General features: G+C 52.2%; 1 protein-coding gene across 1 annotated transcript in view; it reads left to right on the top strand.

Annotated features, from left to right (window-relative positions):
* Positions 1-1,488: 1,488 nt before the first annotated feature.
* Positions 1,489-25,045, top strand: part of LOC140387345 (fibronectin type III and SPRY domain-containing protein 2) — an 88,681-nt gene continuing 65,124 nt past the window's right edge. Inside the window, exons 1-4 of the mRNA XM_072470291.1 lie at positions 1,489-2,202; positions 3,730-3,825; positions 15,200-15,433; positions 15,757-15,779. Coding sequence (XP_072326392.1) covers positions 1,498-2,202; positions 3,730-3,825; positions 15,200-15,433; positions 15,757-15,779 — 1,058 coding nt within the window. The 5' untranslated portion in view covers positions 1,489-1,497. The remainder of the gene's footprint in view (positions 2,203-3,729; positions 3,826-15,199; positions 15,434-15,756; positions 15,780-25,045) is intronic.

Genomic DNA, 25,045 nt, shown 5'->3' with positions numbered 1-25,045 from the left:
CACACTCACACTCAGTAACTCACACACTCCCTCTCACACTTACTCACACATACTCACACTTAGTAACTCACACTCACTAACTCACACAGTAACTCACACACTCGCTCTCTCACTCAGTAACTCACACACTCACTCTCACACTCACTCACACACACACTCACACTCAGTAACTTACAAACTCGCTCTCACACTCACTCACACACACTCACACTCAGTAACTCACAAACTCCCTCACACATACTCACTCAGTAACTCATAAACTCGCTCTCACACTCACTCACACACACACTCACACTCAGTAACTTACAAACACGCTCTCACACTTACACAGACACACACAGTAACTCACACAATCGCTCTCACATTCACACACACTCACACTTAGTAACTCACACACTCCCTCTCACACTCACTAACTCACACTTAGTAACTCACACTCTCCCTCTCACACTCCCTCTCACACTCACTCACACAATCATACTCAGTCATTCACAAACTTCTCTGACACACACACTCACACTCAGTAACTCACAAACTCACTCTCACAAACTCACTGTCAGACGTGCTCTCACACACACTCGCTCTCATACACACTCGCTCTCAAACTCACTCACTCACACTCGATCCCTCACAACTGCTCTCACACCCATTCTCACTCACACTCAGTAACTCACAAACTCACTCTCACAAACTCACTCTCAGACATGCTCTCACACACACTCGCTCTCACACACACTCGCTCTCAAACTCACTCACTCGCACTTGCTCACTCACACTTGCTCACTCACACCCGCTCTCACTCACCCTCAGTAGCTCACAAACGCACTCTCAGAAACTCACTCTCACACACACTCCCACTCAGTCAATCACAAACTTGCTCTGACACACACAATCACACTCAGTTACTTACAAACTCACTCACTCACAAACTCACACTTGCTCTCACACCCTCCCTCACCCACATACACACTCACACTCAGTAACTCACAAACTCACTCTCACAAACTCACTCTCAGGCACAAATTCACACTCGCTCTCACACATACTTGCTCTCACACAATTGCTCTCACACTCGCTCTCACTCTCATTCACTCACATTCGCTCTCACACCCGCACTCACTCACACACATTCAGTAACTCACAAACTCACTCTCAGACAAACTCACACTCGCTCTCACACCCGCTCTCGCTGTCAAACTCAAATTCACACTCAGTCATTCACAAACGTGCTCTGACACACACACTCACACTCGGTAACTCACAAACTCACTCTCGCACACAAACTCATACTCACTCACTCACACTCGCTCTCACACTCGCTCTGACACTCACTCATTCACATTCCTCTATCGATCCACAGAAGAATACCTTTAGTTACAAATTCTAAATGTTTGGAATAATCCGAGCTGAAGTTGCTCGATGTATTCCGAATGTCCGTGGGAAGCCAGTCTTCACCTGTTTTTCTCTGTTGGGTTTTGGCAGGTTGGGGTGAAGTTGATGATGGAGGAGCAGCTGCTCCCGGTCGATCCAGTGATCCCAGAGGAAGCGGATCCTGAAGACCCCCAAACCCCTGAGAAAGCCCCCGGTGAAGGGATTTTGGTGCCTCAGGGAGAGAGAGAGCTGAGCGATGAGGGTCAGCTGGAAGCTGCTGGATTCCAGTTCGATCACAGTGATCTGTGTGAACCCGGGCAACGGCCGCAGATCTTCACCGAGAAAGCAGCAGCAAGCCAGGTCCAAAGATCTGGAGGGCGGGATCCCGGTGTGAACATTCATCCCGAGAGTTTACCCATCTCTGCACTTGACCACGCCGATTTGCAATTCCCAAAGGGAGAGTTTGCAACTGGTGGGAACTTGATGGATTTTTCCAATTTCCTCCCGGGGAAGCAATTTGATCCCTTCCAGCAGATTGTGGACGGTTCCGAGACCACCAGTCAATCCAGCGACCGGCTATTGAGTCCCATCTCAGACAGAATGGAGCAGGAGTCGGAGTCAGCTCAGACAGCACATCACCCAACTGCACTGACCATGGAACCTTCCAGAGAAACGGAGTCTGAACTGGACAGCCAGGAGATTTCTCAGGACACAATTCCTGATGTTTACTGCCAGTCCTGCCAGATCCCAATCCCTGCTTTCGAAAAGCTGTTTGGATCCCATAGGCACCATCGAGTGGCGCCGCTCCCATTGGCTGCAGAGGCTGCTAAGGTATGGAGACAAAAACTGAATATGATCTTCAATTGGTCAGTGGGCGGGATTCTCTGACGGTCGACGCCTGAATCGTGAAACATGATTGGGCGGAGAATTCGGCGTCAGCCAAGAATTGTGTCCGGCACTGGGGACCAAACGTAATGCCATGTTCCGCTGCCTCGACAGCGGCATGAATGCGTTCTACTCCGCTGCCGGCGTGGGCAGGGAAATGGCACAGTGAGGGCCGTTGGCCTGCCATTCACGGGCCCGACCCGGCAATTTCCGGGCCCCCCGCAATGCTCCGCCTCCACCAGGAGGAAGTGCCAATGGCGAGGTTCGCTCGTGATATTTCAAACCAGGACACAGCGACGTGGCTGCTGAGGGTGTGGGAGGGGGTACAGACAGTGTCCAACATCGCTATAGTGCACTGAGAGTTGCCGCTGGCCGGGGGCTTCTGCCAGGGCAGGGGGGAGTAGCCCAGCGTGGCTAGGAGGTGGGGCGCGGGGTTGGGGTGGATGAGCACAGACCACCATTGCCGCAGCCCACTGGGAACATAGCACCATGGTCCTAGGGGTGTTCCCCCCAGGCCACCGCCCCCCCCCCCTCTCCTCCCCCCCAGGCTGCCCCCCCACCCCCCTCTCCCCAGGCCAATCAACTGGGCTGCTTTGTCCTGGATGGTGTTGAGCTTCTTGGCAAGTGGAGAGTGTTCGTTACACTCCTGACTTGTGCCTTGTAGATGGTGGACAGGCTTTGGTGCGGGTGGGGGGGCGGGGGGGGGGGGGGGGCAGGAGGTGAGTTATTCATTGTGGGATTCCTAGTCTCTGTCCTGATCTGGTAGCCACAGTATTAATATGGCTCGTCCAGTTCAGTTTCTGATCAATGTTAACCCCCAGGATATTGATAGAGGAGGATTCAGCGGGGGTCCAGTTCAGTTGCTGTTCAATGGGGGGATCTCCCAGAATGCCTCTGACCCATGTATCCAATTGTAACTGAACAATGAAAACAAAATAATTTCCTCTCCACTCCGGATCGATACGGAGCCAATTTTCTGCTTCCAATTCTGAGCACCATACTCTTAAGAAGGATGTGAAAGCTTTGGAATGGACACAAAATATTTATTCAAATGGTTGCAGAGATATGGGAATACAGGAACGTGGATAGAGTGGAGGAACTGGAAATGTTCTCCATAGAGCAGAGAATGGGAATTTGATTGAGATGTTTAACACGGCGCAGGGCTTAGATTGAGTTTCCCCTTGTTGACAAGTTGATAAGCAGAGGATTTAAGGTAATTCGCAAAAAATGCCACCCGAGAATATTTTCTTCATCCAATAAGTGGGTGGATTTGGCGGTATGGTTCCTTCCCCGGTGATTTAATAATCACCTTCAATGCTGGCTCATGGGAAAGAGTGGAGGAAGATTGTTTTTTTAACAGTGTCACAGCACAGACTCAAAGGGCTGAATGGTTTCCTCGATGCTGTACAATTCTATGAGTGACAGGTGATGGTTCTCCACCAGACTCACTTCAGTTTATATCTCATTTTTCAGCTTGAATGTCGGAACAATGTGAACAAGTTGGAGCAACAACTGATTCAGATGGAGACATTTGTTAATCATCTGGAAGAAATCTTTGTCACTGTCGAAGTAAGAGTTTCATATTAAACATCTGCCAGTGCCCAGTTGCTGATGAAACATCATTGCTTCACCTTCCAGAATTGTGTACAAAGAACAAACAAAGAACAAAGAAATGTACAGCACAGGAACAGGCCCTTCGGCCCTCCAAGCCCGTGCCGACCATACTGCCCGACTAAACTACAATCTTCTACACTTCCTGGGTCCGTATCCTTCTATTCCCATCCTATTCATATATTTGTCAAGATGCCCCTTAAATGTCCCTATCGTCCCTGCCTCCACTACCTCCTCCGGTAGTGAGTTCCAGGCACCCACCACCCTCTGCGTAAAAAACTTGCCTCGTACATCTACTCTAAACTTTGCCCCTCTCACCTTAAACCTATGACCCCTAGTAATTGACCCCTCTACCCTGGGGAAAAGCCTCTGACTATCCACTCTGTCTATGCCCCTCATAATTTTGTATACCTCTATCAGGTCGCCCCTCAACCTCCTTCGTTCCAGTGAGAACAAACCGAGTTTATTCAATCGCTCCTCATAGCTTATGCCCTCCATACCAGGCAACATTCTGGTAAATCTCTTCTGCACCCTCTCTAAAGCCTCCACATCCTTCTGGTAGTGTGGCGACCAGAATTGAACACTATACTCCAAGTGTGGCCTAACTAAGGTTCTATACAGCTGCAACATGACTTGCCAATTCTTATACTCAATGCCCCGGCCAATGAAGGCAAGCATGCCGTATGCCTTCTTGACTACCTTCTCCACCTGTGTAGCCCCTTTCAGTGATCTGTGGACCTGTACTCCTAGATCTCTTTGACTTTCAATACTCTTGAGGGTTCTACCATTCACTGTATATTCCCTACCTGCATTAGCCCTTCCAAAATGCATTACCTCACATTTGTCCAGGTTAAACTCCATCTGCCATCTCTCCGCCCAAGTCTCCAGACAATCTAAATCCTGCTGTATCCTCAGACAGTCCTCATCGCTATCCGCAATTCCACCAACCTTTGTGTCGTCTGCAAACTTACTAATCAGACCAGTTACATTTTCCTCCAAATCATTTATATATACTACAAAGAGCAAAGGTCCCAGCACTGATCCCTGTGGAACACCACTGGTCACAGCCCTCCAATTAGAAAAGCATCCCTCCATTGCTACCCTCTGCCTTCTATGGCCTAGCCAGTTCTGTATCCACCTTGCCAGTTCACCCCTGATCCCGTGTGACTTCACCTTTTGTACTAGTCTACCATGAGGGACCTTGTCAAAGGCCTTACTGAAGTCCATATAGACAACATCTACTGCCCTACCTGCATCAATCATCTTAGTGACCTCCTCGAAAAACTCTATCAAGTTAGTGAGACACGACCTCCCCTTCACAAAACCGTGCTGCCTCTCACTAATACGTCCATTTGCTTCCAAATGGGAGTAGATCCTGTCTCGAAGAATTCTCTCCAGTAATTTCCCTACCACTGAAGTAAGGCTCACCGGCCTGTAGTTCCCGGGATTATCCATGCCACCCTTCTTAAACAGAGGAACAACATTGGCTATTCTCCAGTCCTCCGGGACATCCCCTGAAGACAGCGAGGATCCAAAGATTTCTGTCAAGGCCTCAGCAATTTCCTCTCCAGCCTCCTTCAGTATTCTGGGGTAGATCCCATCCGGCCCTGGGGACTTATCTACCTTAATATTTTTTAAGACACCCAACACCTCGTCTTTTTGGATCACAATGTGACCCAGGCTATCTACACCCCATTCTCCAGACTCAACATCTACCAATTCCTTCTCTTTGGTGAATACTGATGCAAAGTATTCATTTAGTACCTCGCCCATTTCCTCTGGCTCCACACATAGATTCCCTTGCCTATCCTTCAGTGGGCCAACCCTTTCCCTGGCTACCCTCTTACTTTTTATGTAAGTGTAAAAAGCCTTGGGATTTTCCTTAACCCTATTTGCCAATGCCTTTTCATGACCCCTTCTAGCCCTCCTGACTCCTTGCTTAAGTTCCTTCCTACTTTCCTTATATGCCACACAGGCTTCGTCTGTTCCCAGCCTTTTAGCCCTGACAAATGCCTCCTTTTTCTTTTTGACGAGGCCTACAATATCACTCGTCATCCAAGGTTCCCGAAAATTGCCGTATTTATCTTTCTTCCTCACAGGAACATGCCTGTCCTGTATTCCTTTCAACTGACACTTGAAAGCCTCCCACATGTCAGATGTTGATTTGCCCTCAAACATCCGCCCCCAATCTATGTTCTTCAGTTCCCGCCTAATATTGTTATAATTAGCCTTCCCCCAATTTAGCACATTCATCCTCGGACCACTCTTATCCTTGTCCACCAGTACTTTAAAACTTACTGAATTGTGGTCACTGTTACCGAAATGCTCCCCTACTGAAACATCTACCACCTGGCCGGGCTCATTCCCTAATACCAGGTCCAGTACCGCCCCTTCCCTAGTTGGACTGTTTACATATTGTTTTAAGAAGCCCTCCTGGATGCTCCTTACAAACTCTGCCCCGTCTAAGCCCCTGGCACTAAGTGAGTCCCAGTCAATATTGGGGAAGTTGAAGTCTCCCATCACCACAACCCTGTTGTTTTTACTCTTTTCCAAAATCTGTCTACCTATCTGCTCCTCTATCTCCCGCTGGCTGTTGGGAGGCCTGTAGTATACCCCCAACATTGTGACTGCACCCTTCTTATTCCTGATCTCTACCCATATAGCCTCACTGCCCTCTGAGGTGTCCTCTCGCTGTATAGCTGTGATACTCTCCTGAACAAGTAGCGCAACTCCGCCTCCCCTTTTACATCCCCCTCTATCCCGCCTGAAACATCTAAATCCTGGAACGTTTAGCTGCCAATCCTGCCCTTCCCTCAACCAGGTCTCTGTAATGGCAACAACATCATAGTTCCAAGTAGTAATCCAAGCTCTAAGTTCATCTGCCTTACCCGTAATGCTCCTTGCATTAAAACATATGCACTTCAGGCCACCAGACCCGCTGTGTTCAGCAACTTCTCCCCGTCTGCGCTGCCTCAGAGCCACACTGTCCCTATTCCCTAGTTCTCCCTCAATGCTCTCACCTTCTGACCTATTGCTCCCGTGCCCACCCCCCTGCCATACTAGTTTAAACCCTCCCGTGTGACACTAGCAAACCTCGCGGCCAGGATATTTATGCCTCTCCGGTTTAGATGCAACCCGTCCATCTTATACAGGTCACACCTGCCCCGGAAGAGCTCCCAGTGGTCCAGATAACAGAAACCCTCCCTCCTACACCAGCTGTTTAGCCACGTGTTTGTCTGCTCTATCTTCCTATTTCTAGCCTCACTGGCACGTGGCACAGGGAGTAATCCCGAGATTACAACCCTCGAGGTCCTGTCTTTTAACTTTCTGCCTAGCTCCCTGAACTCCTGCTGCAGGACCTCATGCCCCTTCCTGCCTATGTCGTTAGTACCAATATGTACAACGACCTCTGCCTGTTTGCCCTCCCCCTTCAGGATTCCCTCTACCCGTTCGGAGACATCCTGGACCCTGGCACCAGGGAGGCAACATACCATCCTGGAGTCTCTTTCACGTCCACAGAAGCGCCTATCTGTGCCCCTGACTATAGAGTCCCCTATAACTATTACTCTTCTGCGCTTTGACCCTCCCTTCTGAACATCAGAGCCAGCCGTGGTGCCACTGCTCTGGCTGCTGCTGTTTTCCCGTGATAGGCTATCCCCCCCGACAGTATCCAAAGGGGTATATCTGTTCGAGAGGGGGACAACCACAGGGGATTCCTGCACTGACTGCCTGCCCTTTCTGGTGGTCACCCATTTCTCTGCCTGCACCTTGGGTGTGACCACACTTACATAACTGCGATCTATGACGCTTTCCGCCACCTGCATGCTCCTAAGTGCATCCAATTGCTGCTCCAACCGAACCATGCGGTCTGTGAGGAGCTGCAGTTGGGTGCACTTTCTGCAGATGAAGCCATCCGGGACACTGGAAGCCTCCCGGACCTGCCACATCTCACAGTCAGAGCACAGCACCCCTCTAACTGACATTGCGTCAATTAATTAAAATTAAAATTTGTCTTTTTTTTTTTTAATACTTTTTTTAAATTTCAAAGTTACTGTCAACTATCTGTTTCCTAGCACTAGATTTCTAATAGAAATGCGATAGCTAACTATAATATTCTCCGATCTCTGGCTTAGATATCCTCTAGATTATAATTAAGTTATTATGTTTAATTAGATCCCAAATACTCAAAAAAATTTAGGTTAGAATCCCAACCAGCCACTCAGGTCACAGCTTTTCTGTGATGTCACTTCAGTTTCCCCCCGACACACACAATTTGAAAAACAGGTATAAAAGTAAAAATCACTTGCTTACCTTCTGAGATGTTCTCAGGTTCCCTCGCTGACAGAGACTGCTCCTCCACCTCCAATCCTTGACCTGCACAATGCTAATAATATAATAATATAATATGGCACTTACCTTACACCAATGGGTCTTATTATTAGGTTAGAGGAGGAGGGCGGGTGGGAGACACTACACGTGTAGTGTCTCGGGTTTCCTCTCCACCAGAATTTATTGGGGGGGGGGGGGGCACTTGCCAGAGATCGAACTTCCGGTTCCCGCCGAAATCCAAAGGGCTGCTCCTGCAAAGGTAAGTGCTTTTAAACTAACTACTCACCTCCCAGAAGGCCCCTGCGCACCGCTGCCGCCGAAATCCAAAGGGCTGCTCCTGCAAAGGTAAGTGCTTTTAAATTCACTACTCACCTCCAAGAAGGCCCCTGCGCACCGCTGCCGCCGAAATCCAAAGGGCTGCTCCTGCAAAGGTAAGTGCTTTTAAACTAACTACTCACCTCCCAGAAGGCCCCTGCGCACCGCTGCCGCCGAAATCCAAAGGGCTGCTCCTGCAAAGGTAAGTGCTTTTAAATTCACTACTCACCTCCAAGAAGGCCCCTGCGCACCGCTGCCGCCGAAATCCAAAGGGCTGCTCCTGCAAAGGTAAGTGCTTTTAAACTAACTACTCACCTCCCAGAAGGCCCCTGCGCACCGCTGCCGCCGAAATCCAAAGGGCTGCTCCTGCAAAGGTAAGTGCTTTTAAATTCACTACTCACCTCCAAGAAGGCCCCTGCGCACCGCTGCCGCCGAAATCCAAAGGGCTGCTCCTGCAAAGGTAAGTGCTTTTAAACTAACTACTCACCTCCCAGAAGGCCCCTGCGCACCGCTGCCGCCGAAATCCAAAGGGCTGCTCCTGCAAAGGTAAGTGCTTTTAAACTAACTACTCACCTCCCAGAAGGCCCCTGCGCACCGCTGCCGCCGAAATCCAAAGGGCTGCTCCTGCAAAGGTAAGTGCTTTTAAATTCACTACTCACCTCCAAGAAGGCCCCTGCGCACCGCTGCCGCCGAAATCCAAAGGGCTGCTCCTGCAAAGGTAAGTGCTTTTAAATTCACTACTCACCTCCAAGAAGGCCCCTGCGCACCGCTGCCGCCGAAATCCAAAGGGCTGCTCCTGCAAAGGTAAGTGCTTTTAAACTAACTACTCACCTCCCAGAAGGCCCCTGCGCACCGCTGCCGCCGAAATCCAAAGGGCTGCTCCTGCAAAGGTAAGTGCTTTTAAATTCACTACTCACCTCCCAGAAGGCCCCTGCGCACCGCTGCCGCCGAAATCCAAAGGGCTGCTCCTGCAAAGGTAAGTGCTTTTAAACTAACTACTCACCTCCCAGAAGGCCCCTGCGCACCGCTGCCGCCGAAATCCAAAGGGCTGCTCCTGCAAAGGTAAGTGCTTTTAAACTAACTACTCACCTCCCAGAAGGCCCCTGCGCACCGCTGCCGCCGAAATCCAAAGGGCTGCTCCTGCAAAGGTAAGTGCTTTTAAATTCACTACTCACCTCCAAGAAGGCCCCTGCGCACCGCTGCCGCCGAGGGAAGTGAGGGAAGGCAGTAAACCTCCTTCTGTAAATACTTTCAGTTGGCAGTGAGGGCCCTCATTTGTGAGGAGCTCCTATCTGCTCCCTCAGGTGGAGGTCAGCAATCCCATGGGACTACTCGAGAAGACCCAGAGGCAGAATCTAGATTTATCCCTAAATCAAGATCACTCAAAAAAAAAGAGTAACGGGTCATTTTGTCATTGTTGTTTGTGGGATCCTGCTGTGCACAGATTACCTCTTCCTTTCCCTACATTACGGCAGTGACTACACTGCAGGCCTGACAGCATCTGTGGAGGGAAACCCAGTTCGTGTTTCAGCTCGATAATCATTCACCCAGAATTTTACACATCAAATTCTATCTCAGTCTCTTCTCTCATTTCCAGGATTCAATCTGAAATGGAGTTAAGATACAGTTCAGCAATGACGTAATTAAACAGCAGAATAGACTCAAGTGGCCTCCCGTGACCTCTAATGTTACTCTAGGAGCAGGTTTGATGCTCCTATCTGGACTCTCGTGAGCACTGGCTGTCATAGAATCATAGAATCCACAGTGTAGAAGGAGGCCACTCGGCCCATCAAGTCTGCACCGGCCCCTGGAAAGAGCACCCTACCCAAGCCCACGCATCCACCCCATCCCCGTAACCCCACCTAACCTTTTTGGATACTAAGGGCAATTTATCATGGCCAATCCACCTATCCTGCATATCTGCCGACTTCGATATCAAACCCACATGACTATCAGCAGCTGTTTGGCCATACGGACAGCAGTTATTGTGCTGGCTGGCAGGCTAGACCATTTCATTCCCAGACCAGGTAAGGTCGGCAGATTTAATTGTCATCATCAGACTTTTAATCCCAGATTTTATTGGAATCAAATTAGATTGACCTGCCTTGGTGGGAATGAAACCCCGGTCCCCAGAGCGTTGTCCCTGGCCTCTGGGTTACTAGCCCAGTGACAATACCTCCACACCGCCTCCCCATGGGGACCAATATCATTTTGTTTAAAGTAGATAAGGTTTGAGATTCAGACATTGTTCCGTGAATGCAGCCACAAGATTCTACAGGTTCTGAACGAACAAAAATAAACTTTACTATAAAATATCAGAAAGTGATTTACAGCACCCATCTTATATTAATCTTGAATGTTGGAGTGTGAGATATATGTAAATTAAGAGGGAAGTTGTGGGTGAGTACACTACGCTGCCCAGTGAATGGCAAACGCAACCGTGACAGAGTCCATGGATTTCCCAGCTACCACCCACACGTCAATGAACCTGGGCCGGGATTCTCCCCTACCCGGCGGGGCGGGGATTCCGGCGTAATGGAGTGGGGGGAACCACTCCGGCGTCGGGCCGCCCCAAAGGTACGGAATTCTCCGCACCTTTTAGGGGCCAAGCCCTCACCTTGAGGGGCGAGGCCCGCGCCAGAGTGATTTCCGCCCCACCGGCTGGCGGGAAAGGCCTTTGGCGCCACTCCAGCCGGCGCCGAAAGGACTTCGCCGGGCGACCCATGCGCAGGAGCGTCAGCGGCCGCTCACGGCATCCCTGCGCATGCGCAGGGGAGGGGGTCTCTTCCGCCTCCGCCATAGTGAAGACCATGGCGAAGGCGGAAGAAAAAGAGTGCCCCCACGGCACAGGACCGCCCACCGATCGGTGGGCCCCGATCGAGGGCCAGGCCACCGTGGGGGCACCTTGTCAGCTGTTAAAAAGGACAAGTTGCAGCAGTAAGACGAGGTGGGGGGCGCAGAACCAGGAAATACAGAGAAATGGAGTCTTGGAGATGGGATTGAAACCCTGGGAGGTGTGTAATCATTGAGACAGACTGAGTGTGGCGCAACTTTGAGGGAATTCAGTGGCCTGACCTTTGAAAGTGAAAACGTTTGGAGTCCCTTGTGAAAGAATTTCAATGAGATTGGTTGACTCATGTGGGCACGATTCTCCGACCCCTCCACCGGGTCGGAGAATCGCCGGGGCCGGTAAGGTAGGTGGTTCAATCCACGCCGGCTGGCGAGGGTTGACAGCGGCGGGACCTTGGCCCATTGCGGGCCGGAGAATAACCGGTGGGAGCCCGCCGACCGGCAAGTTTCCCGCCCCCGCCGAATCTCTGGTGGCGGAGAATTCGGGACACGGTGGGGGCGGGATTCACACCAGCTCCTAGCGATTCTCCGACCCGGTGGAGGGGTCGGAGAATCGTGCCCACATGAGTCAACCAATCTCATTGAAATTTTTTCACAAGGGACTCCAAACGTTTTCACTTTCAAAGGTCAGGCCACTGAATTCCCTCAAAGTTGCGCCACACTCAGTCTGTCTCAATGATTACACACCTCCCAGGGTTTCAATCCCATCTCCAAGACTCCATTTCTCTGTATTTCCTGGTTCTGCGCCCCCCACCTCGTCTTACTGCTGCAACTTGTCCTTTTTAACAGCTGACAAGCTTCACTGGGCTGGCTTTCACCAAGCTCCAATCGTACCCAGCTGCATATGGTCCCAGGGTTTCTTCTGAGCCCTAATCCTTTCCAGAACAGAGCCAATTACTTTCTGTCACCTTCTCAGCTCTCCAGGACTTTTCCTGAGCCCTAACAACACAGAGCCAGCTAACAGCAACGCCTTTGCTGTCTTGTCCCTGCTACAGAACACTCACTCCCTCAACAAACTGAAGATAAACTGAAACCCTAGAAATGTTGTGCGCTCCGCACATCGCCATAATGGTGCAGCCTTCCAGGGTTCACTGAATACTTTTAAACTAATTGTTGCTCCAGTTTCAAAAACAAATCAGCTCTCTGGGCTGCATGTCTTTGCAAACAGTCGAGGTAACTCACCGCAATTCTCCAGCTAAGTAAATCCATCAGCTGTGGGGGAGTCCAGAACTAGGGGTCACAGTTTGAGGATAAGGGGGAAACCTTTTAGGACTGAGGTGAGGAGAAATTTCTTCACCCAGAGAGCGGTGAATCTGTGGAATTCGCTCCCACAGAAAGTAGTTGTGGTTAGAACACTGTGTAATTTTAAGAAGGAATTAGATATAGCTCTTGGGGCTAAAGGGATCAAGGGATATGGGGGAGGCAGGATCCGGATATTGAACTTGATGATCAGCCGTGATCACAATGAAAGCAGGAGCAGGCTCGAGGGGCCGAATGGCCTCCTCCTGCTTTCAGTTTCTATGTTTCTATGTATGTTTTATCTTTCTCACTGTTAATTGTCTTCAAACTGCTTTAGTTGCATTGCCCCCAACTGGATAAAAAACAACAAAGAATGATGAAAAGATCAGGAAGGAAAAAGGACAATACGAGAGGAAGCTAGCTAGAAATATAAAAACAGATAGTAAGAGTTTCTATGGATAGTTAAATAAGAAAAGAGGTAATAAAGTGAGCATTAATCCTATAGAACGTGAGTCTGGGTAAGTAATCAGGGAAAATAAGACGGCAGATGAATTGAAGAGGTATTTTGCATCGGTCTTCACTATAGAGGATACAGAAAAAGCTGTAAATCAGGAAATGGAAGGAACTCAGGAAAATTACAATCACCTGGGATGTAATACTAAGGAAATTGTTGGAGCTGAAGGTGGACAAGTCCTGATGGACCCCATTCTAGGGTTTTAAAGGGAGTGGCGAGTGAGATAGGCGATGCAGTGGCTTTAATTTGACAAAATTCACTAGATTCAGGAAGGTTCTCTGAAAATACCTAATGTAATTCCTTTCTTCCAAAAGGGAGGGAGGCAGGAAGCAGGAAACTATAAGCTTAACATCTGTGATCGGGAAAATGTGAAAAGCTATTATTAAAGATGTTACAGCAGGGTTAGATTTCCAGAAGGTGCCACATCAAAGATTATTGCAGAAAATAAAAGCTCATGAATTATGGGGTAATATTTTGGCATGAATTGAAGATTGGCTGGCTGGCAGGAAACAGAGAGTAGGCATAAATGGGTATTTTTCTGGTTGGCAGGATGTGACGAAAGGTCAGCCACAGGGAGCAGTGCTGGAGCCTCTACTCTTTGCAATTTATTTAAATGACTTCGATGAAGGGACTGAAGGTGTGGTTGTGAAATTTGTTGATGATGCAAAGATGGATAGGAATGTAAATTGTGAAGAGTACGTGAGGAGGCTACATAGTGAATGGGTAAAGATCTGGCAAATGGGGCATAATGTGGGCAAATATGAAATTGCCCAGTTTTGCAGGAAGAATAAAAGGAAACTTATTGTCTAAATGGTGAGAGATTGCCGAGCTCTGAGATGCAGAGGGATCTGGGTGTTCCAGTGCATGAATCACAAAGGACTCGTATTCAGGTACAGCAAGTAATTAGGAATGTTCTTGTTTACTGTGAGGGGAATTGAATACAAAAGTAGGGAGAGGTTTTGCTTCAGTTGCACAGGGGCATTGGTGAGACCACACTTGAGTATTGTGTACAATATGGGTCGTCTTATTTAAGGAAAGATGTAAATGTGTTACAAGTAGTTCAGAGAAGGTTTACTGAACTAATACCAGGGATGGGCGGGTTGTCTAAAGAGGAAAAGTTGGACAGGTTGGGTTTGTATCCACTGGAGTTTAGCAGAGTGAGAGGCGACTTGATCAAAACATTTAAGATCGTGAGAGGGTATTGACAGGGTGGATGTGGAGAGGATGTTTCCTCTTGTCGGAGAATCTAGAACTCGGGTCACTGTTTAGAAATAAGCGGGTCACTCCTTTAAGAGGGAAATGAGGAGAAATGTTCTCTTTCAGAGGGTTGGGTGTCTCTGGAGCTCTCGTCCTCAGAAGATCGGGAGACAGAATCAGTCAATATTTTTAAGGCAGATGCAGATAGATTCATGATTAACAAGGGGGTGAAAAGTTATCCGGGGTCGGCAGGAATGTGGTTTTGAGGTCACAATCTGATCAGTCGAGTTCTTACTGAATGGCGGAGCAGACTCGAGGGGACGGGTGGCCTCTGCCAGCTCCTAATTCATTTGTTTCTATGTTCTACTGTTGAACTTTAATCTGCCCGGAACGGAAACTGACTTCTAAACGAAGCATGGAACAGATATTTATAACCGTGATCAGAACGTGTGAATCCTGGTTGCTTCCCCCCTCTTGAGGTCTGAGTTGGAGGTCCTGTGGGACAGGGGGTAATGTTCCTGCCTCCGAGCCACAAGCTCCGTGTTTAAGTCCCACTCCAGGACTCGATGGTCAAGGAAGGTGAGTTATTAATGTGGCCAAACAGGTCTGAATATCAACTTGTGAAAAGGCCAATGACAGGCGATAAAAACAGGAGAGATTCTTGGTCAGCGATAGGATGGAAATAAATGAGAGCTTCTGCCATCACTATCCACAGCTTCCGGCTATAACTGGCATGTAAAAGTATATGCTGCCATCGCAACTCGGACTCCCTGATTGAACCATAACCGGGTCTGAGTTTCTGGCACTGACATGGGGTGAAGTTTAGGGCTATCGATCTGTGTCTAGATACCAGACAGAAACTCAAAACATCGTTTTTAACACCAACAGGAAAACATTGGTAAACAGGAACATTACCTGGAAGTGCAGTATGATGACTTGATGCAGTTTCTAGTGCAAGGTTATGAAGACAGGAGTCAGGAGCTGGAGGAGGAGAAGAAATTGAAACTGGAGAAGTTGTATGGGGAGCTGATGAGCTGTGGGCAGAGAATTGACCTGTATAAAGAACTGCTCGAAACCACCCAGAGACTGTTCAACACTGAAGACAAGCAAACGTTTCTGAAGGTAAACTGGGAGGTGACTGGCATTCCTGTAAAACTGGCTCGATGATTGCATGTTTTCACTCTGGGATTGAATCATTAGGATTCCCACTCTGGGATCCAATTTCAGGGATTTTCCCTGTGCCTCAAGTGAATCCTTTGGATGTGTTAAGTTTGAAGTGTTCGGCCGGAGGTCTTGCCGCCCTGTTAGGCATTGGGAAAATTAAATCAATGCATTGATTCTTTTCCTGATGTAATTCCTGTTTGATCGACGATTTAGCTGCTTTTTTCAATCAGACTGACATTTCTGGAGAATACTGAACCTTTTTTCTTTTGCTGCAACTACAGAATGGACAGACAACACTGGCCAGGTAACACTGGCACGTCTCACTGCATCTCTGGTAACACTGGTGTGTCTCACTGTATCTTTGGTAACACTGGCACGTCTCACTGCATCTCTGGTAACACTGGTGTGTCTCACTGTATCTCTGGTAACACTGGCACATCTCACTGCATCTCTGGTAACACTGGTGTGTCTCACTGTATCTCTGGTAACACTGGCACGTCTCACTGCATCTCTGGTAACACTGGCACGTCTCACTGTATCTCTGGTAACACTGGCACGTCTCACTGTATCTCTGGTAACACTGGCACGTCTCACTGTATCTCTGGTAACACTGGCACGTCTCACTGTATCTCTGGTAACACTGGCACGTCTCACTGCATCTCTGGTAACACTGGTGTGTCTCACTGTATCTCTGGTAACACTGGCACATCTCACTGCATCTCTGGTAACACTGGTGTGTCTCACTGTATCTCTGGTAACACTGGCACGTCTCACTGCATCTCTGGTAACACTGGTGTGTCTCACTGTATCTCTGGTAACACTGGCACGTCTCACTGCATCTCTGGTAACACTGGCACGTCTCACTGTATCTCTGGTAACACTGGCACGTCTCACTGTATCTCTGGTAACACTGGCACGTCTCACTGTATCTCTGGTAACACTGGCACGTCTCACTGTATCTCTGGTAACACTGGTACGTCTCACTGTATCTCTGGTAACACTGGCATATCTCACTGTATCTCTGGTAACACTGGCACGTCTCACCGTATCTCTGGTAACACTGGCATGTCTCACTGTATCTCTGGTAACACTGGCATGTCTCACTGCATCTCTGGTAACACTGGTGTGTCTCACTGTATCTTTGGTAACACTGGCACGTCTCACTGCATCTCTGGTAACACTGGCACGACTCACTGTACCTCTGGTAACACTGGCACGTCTCACTGTATCTCTGGTAACACTGGCACGTCTCACTGTATCACTGGTATCCCTCTTGGGAGGTGGTCGTGTCCTATTGCATGAGAAGAGGTTGGTTATCTAGTTATATGGTTATTTGATTCCACCAGGACGGCCATCGCAGCCGCGATTCCGAGCTCTCGCCGGGTGGAAACATACGTGAACCATGCCAGCGGGAACTTGGCCGGTTGTCCGCGGAGGATCGCCGCGGGGGCCTCTTTCAACAGCCCCCGACAGGCGCCGCGTCATTTCGGAGACAGTGATCATTGTATTGTAAGGTTTAGGATGATAATAAAAAAGGAAAATCGGCAATCCAGAGGAGAAATAATTAACAGGGGAGCCGACTGCAATGGGGCAAGAACGGAGCTGGGCCGGTTAGACTGGAACAGAAGGTTGGCGAGAAAAACTGGAACTGAACAATGGGCTACCTTCAAATAGAAATGGTCCCGACACAGTCACGGTCCATTCCCTTTTGCTGGATCTCTGTGTCTATTTGGAACCCTGAATATGCGTTATCCCTTCTTAGTTCCCAAATAGATCCAGGCTGTGCTTTTTGGAGAATTTCATTGAACTTTCTTATCACTGGTAAATTTTGGTTACAATACAAACTTAGGTCAGATTGATTGTCTTTAGCGAATACAGTAGTTGAGTTTAAAATACAAATCATGGTAATTCTTCAAATCATCACACACAGTATAAAATGACGGAGTGATTTCAACAAAAGAAAGATGGCAATTTAGCAAAAGCAGGAAAGACAAAGGTTTCAGACAGAAGTTAGATTGATTCCGGAATGGATTTTCCCATCCCGACAAGTGATTTTTAAGGAGATTATTATCTTAAAGTCTCGCCTTCTTTTCATCTCTGATTGGTTTTACCTAATTTATAATTCACTCAATTCGATCAAAGCGGCTGTCTGTCAATTTTGAGAGCGATATGCATTTAAATAAGTCGGTGGGAATTTCTCAGACTATCGCTTGCCAATTTTCCGATTTATCGACACCTGCATTGCCTTCAGGGCGTTAGGACTTTAGACTGTGTGTTACTATGGAAGCAGGACTGTCCAGGCTTGGGAAAGCAGCTGCATTTTTGTAATACAATGAAGCCCTGTGGCTAGTTGACGTCACTGGCCTTGGATTCTCCAGCTGTTTGCAAATGTTAAAGTCTAGTTTTAATGAAAGAAAACTAAAGTGTATGATCTGGATTAACCCTTAATGTGTCTCCAGCTATACTTACACTGAATGAGTTCTCATTTAAACCTCTTATATCTGACTAGAATAGTCAATTTCTATCACCCTTAAACGGGAAAAGTAGGGCAAACAAATCTGAGGCTCCCTGGGTGAAAAAGGAGATAGAAATTAAGATAAGGAAGAAAAGGTGTTTATGACAGGTGTCAGGTAGAAAAGACAGTTGAGAACCAAGAGGAAGAGAGAAGGTTCAGAGCGGTGAAGACGTTCATTAGAGAGTTGAAGAGGAATTTTGAGAAAAGACTGTCAGCCGACACAAAGGGGAATCCCCAAGTCTTCTACTGGCAAATAAATAGTAAAAGGAGGGGTGGGGGCCGAAAAGGGGATTTACACATGGAGGCTGGGGGTATGGCTGAGGTTAAATAATACTTTGCATCGTCTTTACCAAGGAGATAGATGCTACCCAGGACATTGTGTCAGTCACGGAAACTCTGTCACTAGAAGGGTTTAAAATTGATTCGGAGGAATTGTTGAAGAGACTGTCGGTACTGAAAGTTGACAAGGCACCGGGACCGGATGAAGTGCATCCAGGGATATTGAAGGAAGTGAGAGTGGAAATTGCAGAGGTGCTGACCATAATCATCCCGTCTCCTCGAGACTCAGGGGAGGTGCCAGAGGGCTGGAGAATTGCAAATGTTACCCCCGGTTCAAAAATAGTTGGAAGGATCAGCCCGAGTAATTACCGACTAGTCAGTTTAACATCAGTGGTGGATAAGCTTCTAGAAACAGTTATTTGGGAAATAAATTAGCAGTCACGTGGAAAAATGTGGGTTGATTCGGAAGAGCTAACATAGATTTCTAACATGGAAATCATATTTAACTGACTTGATGCGGTTTGCTTTTCTTATAAATTTAGAGTACCCAATTCTTTTTTTTCCAATGAAGGGACAGTTTAGCGTATCCAATCCACCTACCTTTGTGTTGTTGGGGTAAAACCCATGCAAACATGGGGAAAATGTGCAAACCCCACAGGGACAGTGATCCAGGGCCGGGATCGAACCCGTGTCCTTGGTGCCATGGGACTGCAGTGCTAAACACTGCGCTACCGTGCTGCCCTTTGCTGGAGTTTTTAAAGGAGGGAACAGAAAGGGTTGATGAGGGTAATGCTGGTGATCTGATATACATGGACTTTCAGAAGGCATTCGATATAGTGCCACACAACAGACTAGTGAGAAAGGTTATAGTTCATGGAATGAAAGGGACAGCAGCAGCATGGATACAAAGGGGCAGAATAATAGGAAGCAGAGGGTTATGGTCAACTGGCTGGAAGGATGTTTGTAGTGGAGCTGTCCAGGAGTTGGTATTGTGACCATAACCTTTCCTGATCTATATTAATGATCGAGATCTTGGTGTGCAGGAGACAATTTCAATGTTTGTGGATGACATAAAACTTGGGAGTACTGTACACTGAGGAGGACAGTGTAGAACTTCAAAAGGACATAAGACAAATTGATGGAGTGGGCAGATAGTGGGCAGGTAGGTGGAGTGGGCGGGTAGGTGGAGTGGGCAGGTTGGTGGAGTGGGCAGGTAGGTGGAGTGGGCAGGCTGGTGGAGTGGGCAGGTTGGTGGAGTGGGCAGGAAGGTGGAGTGGGCGGGTAGGTGGAGTGGGCAGGTTGGTGGAGTGGGCAGGTTGGTGGAGTGGGCAGGTAGGTGGAGTGGGCGGGTAGGTGGAGTGGGCAGGTTGGTGGAGTGGGCAGGTTGGTGGAGTGGGCAGGTAGGTGGAGTGGGGGCAGGCTGGTGGAGTGGGCAGGTAGGTGGAGTGGGCAGGCTGGTGGAGTGGGCAGGTAGGTGGAGTGGGCAGGTTGGTGGAGTGGGCAGGTAGGTGGAGTGGGCGGGTAGGTGGAGTGGGCAGGTTGGTGGAGTGGGCAGGTTGGTGGAGTGGGCAGGTAGGTGGAGTGGGGGCAGGCTGGTGGAGTGGGCAGGTAGGTGTAGTGGGCAGGCAGGTGGAGTGAGCAGGTAGGTGGAGTGGGCAGGTAGGTGGAGTGGGCGGGTAGGTGGAATGGTTAGGTAGGTGGAATGGGCAGGTAGGTGGAGTGGGCAGGTAGATGGAATGGGCAGGTAGGTGGAGTGGGCAGGTAGGTGGAGTGGGAGCGGGTAGGTGGAGTGGACAGGTAGGTGGAGTGGGCAGGTAGGTGGAGTGGGCAGGTAGGTGGAGTGGGCAGGTAGGTGGAGTGGGGGCAGGTAGGTGGAGTGGGCAGGTAGGTGGAGTGGGGGCAGGTAGGTGGAGTGGGCAGGTAGGTGGAGTGGGCAGGTAGGTGGAGTGGGCAGGTAGGTGGAGTGGGGGCAGGTAGGTGGAGTGGGGGTGGGTAGGTGGAGTGGGGGCAGGTAGGTGGAGTGGGGGTGGGTAGGTGGAGTGGGGGCAGGTAGGTGGAGTGGGGGCGGGTAGTTGGAGTGGGCAGGTAGGTGGAGTGGGCAGGTAGGTGGAGTGGGGGCGGGTAGATGGAGTGGGGGCGGGTAGGTGGAGTGGGCAGGTAGGTGGAGTGGGGGCGGGTAGGTGGAGTGGGGGCAGGTAGGTGGAGTGGGCAGGTCGGTGGAGTGGGGGCAGGTAGGTGGAGTGGGGGCGGGTAGGTGGAATGGGCAGGTAGGTGGAGAGGGCAGGTAGGTGGAATGGGCGGGTAGGTGGAGTGGGCGGGTAGGTGGAGTGGGCGGGTAGGTGGAGTGGGCAGGTAGGTGGAATGGGCAGGTAGGTGGAGTGGGCGGGTAGGTGGAATGGGGCGGGTAGGTGGAGTGGGCAGGTGGGTGGAGTGGGCGGGTAGGTGGAGTGGGGGCGGGTAGGTGGAGTGGGCAGGTAGGTGGAGTGGGGGCAGGTAGGTGGAGTGGGCAGGTAGGTGGAGTGGGCAGGTAGGTGGAGTGGGCGGGTAGGTGGAGTGGGCGGGTAGGTGGAGTGGGGGCAGGCTGGTGGTGGGCAGGTAGGTGGAGTGGGCAGGTAGGTGGAGTGAGCAGGTAGGTAGAGTGGGCAGGTAGGTGGAGTGGGCAGGTAGGTGGAGTGGGCAGGTAGGTGGAGTGGGGGCAGGCAGGTGGAGTGGGCAGGTAGGTGGAGTGGGCAGGTAGGTGGAGTGGGCAGGTAGGTGGAGTGGGGGTGGGTAGATGGAGTGGGGGCGGGTAGGTGGAGTGGGCAGGTAGGTGGAGTGGGCAGGTAGGTGGAGTGGGCAGGTTGGTGGAGTGGGCAGGTAGGTGGAGTGGGGGCAGGCTGGTGGAGTGGGCAGGTAGGTGGAGTGGGCAGGTTGGTGGAGTGGGCAGGTAGGTGGAGTGGGCGGGTAGGTGGAGTGGGCAGGTTGGTGGAGTGGGCAGGTTGGTGGAGTGGGCAGGTAGGTGGAGTGGGGGCAGGCTGGTGGAGTGGGCAGGTAGGTGTAGTGGGCAGGCAGGTGGAGTGAGCAGGTAGGTGGAGTGGGCAGGTAGGTGGAGTGGGCGGGTAGGTGGAATGGTTAGGTAGGTGAAATGGGCAGGTAGGTGGAGTGGGCAGGTAGATGGAATGGGCAGGTAGGTGGAGTGGGCAGGTAGGTGGAGTGGGAGCGGGTAGGTGGAGTGGACAGGTAGGTGGAGTGGGCAGGTAGGTGGAGTGGGCAGGTAGGTGGAGTGGGCAGGTAGGTGGAGTGGGGGCAGGTAGGTGGAGTGGGCAGGTAGGTGGAGTGGGGGCAGGTAGGTGGAGTGGGCAGGTAGGTGGAGTGGGCAGGTAGGTGGAGTGGGGGCAGGTAGGTGGAGTGGGGGTGGGTAGGTGGAGTGGGGGCAGGTAGGTGGAGTGGGGGCGGGTAGGTGGAGTGGGCAGGTAGGTGGAGTGGGCAGGTAGGTGGAGTGGGGGCGGGTAGATGGAGTGGGGGCGGGTAGGTGGAGTGGGCAGGTAGGTGGAGTGGGGGCGGGTAGGTGGAGTGGGGGCAGGTAGGTGGAGTGGGCAGGTCGGTGGAGTGGGGGCAGGTAGGTGGAGTGGGGGCGGGTAGGTGGAATGGGCAGGTAGGTGGAGAGGGCAGGTAGGTGGAATGGGCAGGTAGGTGGAGTGGGCGGGTAGGTGGAATGGGCGGGTAGGTGGAGTGGGCAGGTAGGTGGAATGGGCAGGTAGGTGGAGTGGGCGGGTAGGTGGAATGGGGCGGGTAGGTGGAGTGGGCGGGTAGGTGGAGTGGGCGGGTAGGTGGAGTGGGCGGGTAGGTGGAGTGGGCGGGTAGGTGGAGTGGGCAGGTAGGTGGAATGGGCAGGTAGGTGGAGTGGGCGGGTAGGTGGAGTGGGCGGGTAGGTGGAGTGGGCAGGTAGGTGGAATGGGCAGGTAGGTGGAGTGGGCGGGTAGGTGGAATGGGGCGGGTAGGTGGAGTGGGCAGGTGGGTGGAGTGGGCGGGTAGGTGGAGTGGGGGCGGGTAGGTGGAGTGGGCAGGTAGGTGGAGTGGGGGCAGGTAGGTGGAGTGGGCAGGTAGGTGGAGTGGGCAGGTAGGTGGAGTGGGCGGGTAGGTGGAGTGGGCGGGTAGGTGGAGTGGGGGCAGGCTGGTGGTGGGCAGGTAGGTGGAGTGGGCAGGTAGGTGGAGTGAGCAGGTAGGTAGAGTGGGCAGGTAGGTGGAGTGGGCAGGTAGGTGGAGTGGGCAGGTAGGTGGAGTGGGCAGGTAGGTGGAGTGGGCAGGTAGGTGGAGTGGGCAGGTAGGTGGAGTGGGGGTGGGTAGATGGAGTGGGGGCGGGTAGGTGGAGTGGGCAGGTAGGTGGAGTGGGCAGGTAGGTGGAGTGGGCAGGTAGGTGGAGTGGGCAGGTAGGTGGAGTGGGGGCGGGTAGGTGGAGTGGGCAGGTAGGTGGAGTGGGGGCAGGTAGGTGGATTGGGCAGGTAGGTAGAGTGGGCAGGTAGGTGGAGTGGGCAGGTAGGTGGAGTGGGCAGGTAGGTGGAGTGGGCAGGTAGGTGGATTGGGCAGGTAGGTAGAGTGGGCAGGTAGGTGGAGTGGGGGTAGGCAGGTGGAGTGGGCAGGTAGGTGGTGTGGGCAGGTAGGTGGAGTGGGCTGGCAGGTGGAGTGGGCAGGTAGGTGGAGTGGGCAGGTAGGTGGAGTGGGCGGGTAGGTGGAGTGGGCGGGTAGGTGGAGTGGGCAGGTAGGTGGAGTGGGCAGGTAGGTGGAGTGGGCGGGTAGGTGGAGTGGGCAGGTAGGTGGAGTGGGCGGGTAGGTGGAGTGGGCAGGTAGGTGGAGTGGGCAGGTAGGTGGAGTGGGGGCGGGGAGGTGGAGTGGGGGCGGGTAGGTGGAGTGGGCAGGTAGGTGGAGTCGGCAGGTGGGTGGAGTGGGCGGGTAGGTGGAGTGGGGGCGGGTAGGTGGAGTGGGCAGTTAGGTGGAGTGGGGGCAGGTAGGTGGAGTGGGCAGGTAGGTGGAGTGGGCAGGTAGGTGGAGTGGGCGGGTAGGTGGAGTGGGCGGGTAGGTGGAGTGGGGGAAGGCTGGTGGAGTGGGCAGGTAGGTGGAGTGGGCAGGTAGGTGGAGTGAGCAGGTAGGTAGAGTGGGCAGGTAGGTGGAGTGGGCAGGTAGGTGGAGTGGGCAGGTAGGTGGAGTGGGGGCAGGCAGGTGGAGTGGGCAGGTAGGTGGAGTGGGCAGGTAGGTGGAGTGGGCAGGTAGGTGGAGTGGGGGTGGGTAGATGGAGTGGGGGCGGGTAGGTGGAGTGGGCAGGTAGGTGGAGTGGGCAGGTAGGTGGAGTGGGCAGGTAGGTGGAGTGGGCAGGTAGGTGGAGTGGGGGCAGGTAGGTGGAGTGGGGGCGGGTAGGTGGAGTGGGCAGGTAGGTGGAGTGGGGGCAGGTAGGTGGATTGGGCAGGTAGGTAGAGTGGGCAGGTAGGTGGAGTGGGCAGGTAGGTGGAGTGGGCAGGTAGGTGGAGTGGGCAGGTAGGTGGATTGGGCAGGTAGGTAGAGTGGGCAGGTAGGTGGAGTGGGGGTAGGCAGGTGGAGTGGGCAGGTAGGTGGTGTGGGCAGGTAGGTGGAGTGGGCTGGCAGGTGGAGTGGGCAGGTAGGTGGAGTGGGCAGGTAGGTGGAGTGGGCGGGTAGGTGGAGTGGGCGGGTAGGTGGAGTGGGCAGGTAGGTGGAGTGGGCAGGTAGGTGGAGTGGGCGGGTAGGTGGAGTGGGCAGGTAGGTGGAGTGGGCGGGTAGGTGGAGTGGGCAGGTAGGTGGAGTGGGCAGGTAGGTGGAGTGGGGGCGGGGAGGTGGAGTGGGGGCGGGTAGGTGGAGTGGGCAGGTAGGTGGAGTGGGCAGGTAGGTGGAGTGGGGGCAGGTTGGTGGAGTGGGGTGGGTAGGTGGAGTGGGCAGGTAGGTGGAGTGGGCGGGTAGGTGGAGTGGGCAGGTAGGTGGAGTGGGCAGGTAGGTGGAATGGGCAGGTAGGTGGAGTGGGCGGGTAGGTGGAGTGGGGGCGGGTAGGTGGAGTGGGCGGGTAGGTGGAGTGGGGGCGGGTAGGTGGAATGGACAGGTAGGTGGAGTGGGCAGGTAGGTGGAGTGGGCAGGTAGGTGGAGTGGGCAGGTAGGTGGAGTGGGCAGGTAGGTGGAGTGGGCAGGTAGGTGGAGTGGGCAGGTAGGAGGAGTGGGGGCGGGTAGGTGGAGTGGGCAGGTAGGTGGAGTGGGCAGGTAGGTGGAGTGGGCAGGTAGGTGGAGTGGGCAGGTAGGTAGAGTGGGCAGGTAGGTGGAGTGGGCGGGTAGGTGGAGTGGGGGCAGGCTGATGGAGTGGGCAGGTAGGTGGAGTGGGCAGGTAGGTGGAGTGAGCAGGTAGGTGGAGTGGGCAGGTAGGTGGAGTGGGCAGGTAGGTGGAGTGGGCAGGTAGGTGGAGTGGGCAGGTAGGTGGAGTGGGCAGGTAGGTGGAGTGGGGGTGAGTAGGTGGAGTGGGCAGGTAGGTGGAGTGGGCAGGTAGGTGGAGTGGGCAGGTAGGTGGAGTGGGCAGGTAGGTGGAGTGGGCGGGTAGGTGGAGTGGGCAGGTAGGTGGAGTGGGCGGGTAGGTGGAGTGGGCAGGTAGGTGGAGTGGGCAGGTAGGTGGAGTGGGGGCGGGGAGGTGGAGTGGGGGCGGGTAGGTGGAGTGGGCAGGTAGGTGGAGTGGGCAGGTAGGTGGAGTGGGGGCAGGTTGGTGGAGTGGGCGGGTAGGTGGAGTGGGCAGGTAGGTGGAGTGGGCGGGT

Source organism: Scyliorhinus torazame, chromosome 12 (genome assembly GCF_047496885.1).
Source record: "Scyliorhinus torazame isolate Kashiwa2021f chromosome 12, sScyTor2.1, whole genome shotgun sequence".
Classification (NCBI taxonomy): domain Eukaryota; kingdom Metazoa; phylum Chordata; class Chondrichthyes; order Carcharhiniformes; family Scyliorhinidae; genus Scyliorhinus; species Scyliorhinus torazame.
Note: the sequence above shows the minus strand (reverse complement) of the source record. Positions and strands in the feature narration are given on the sequence as shown.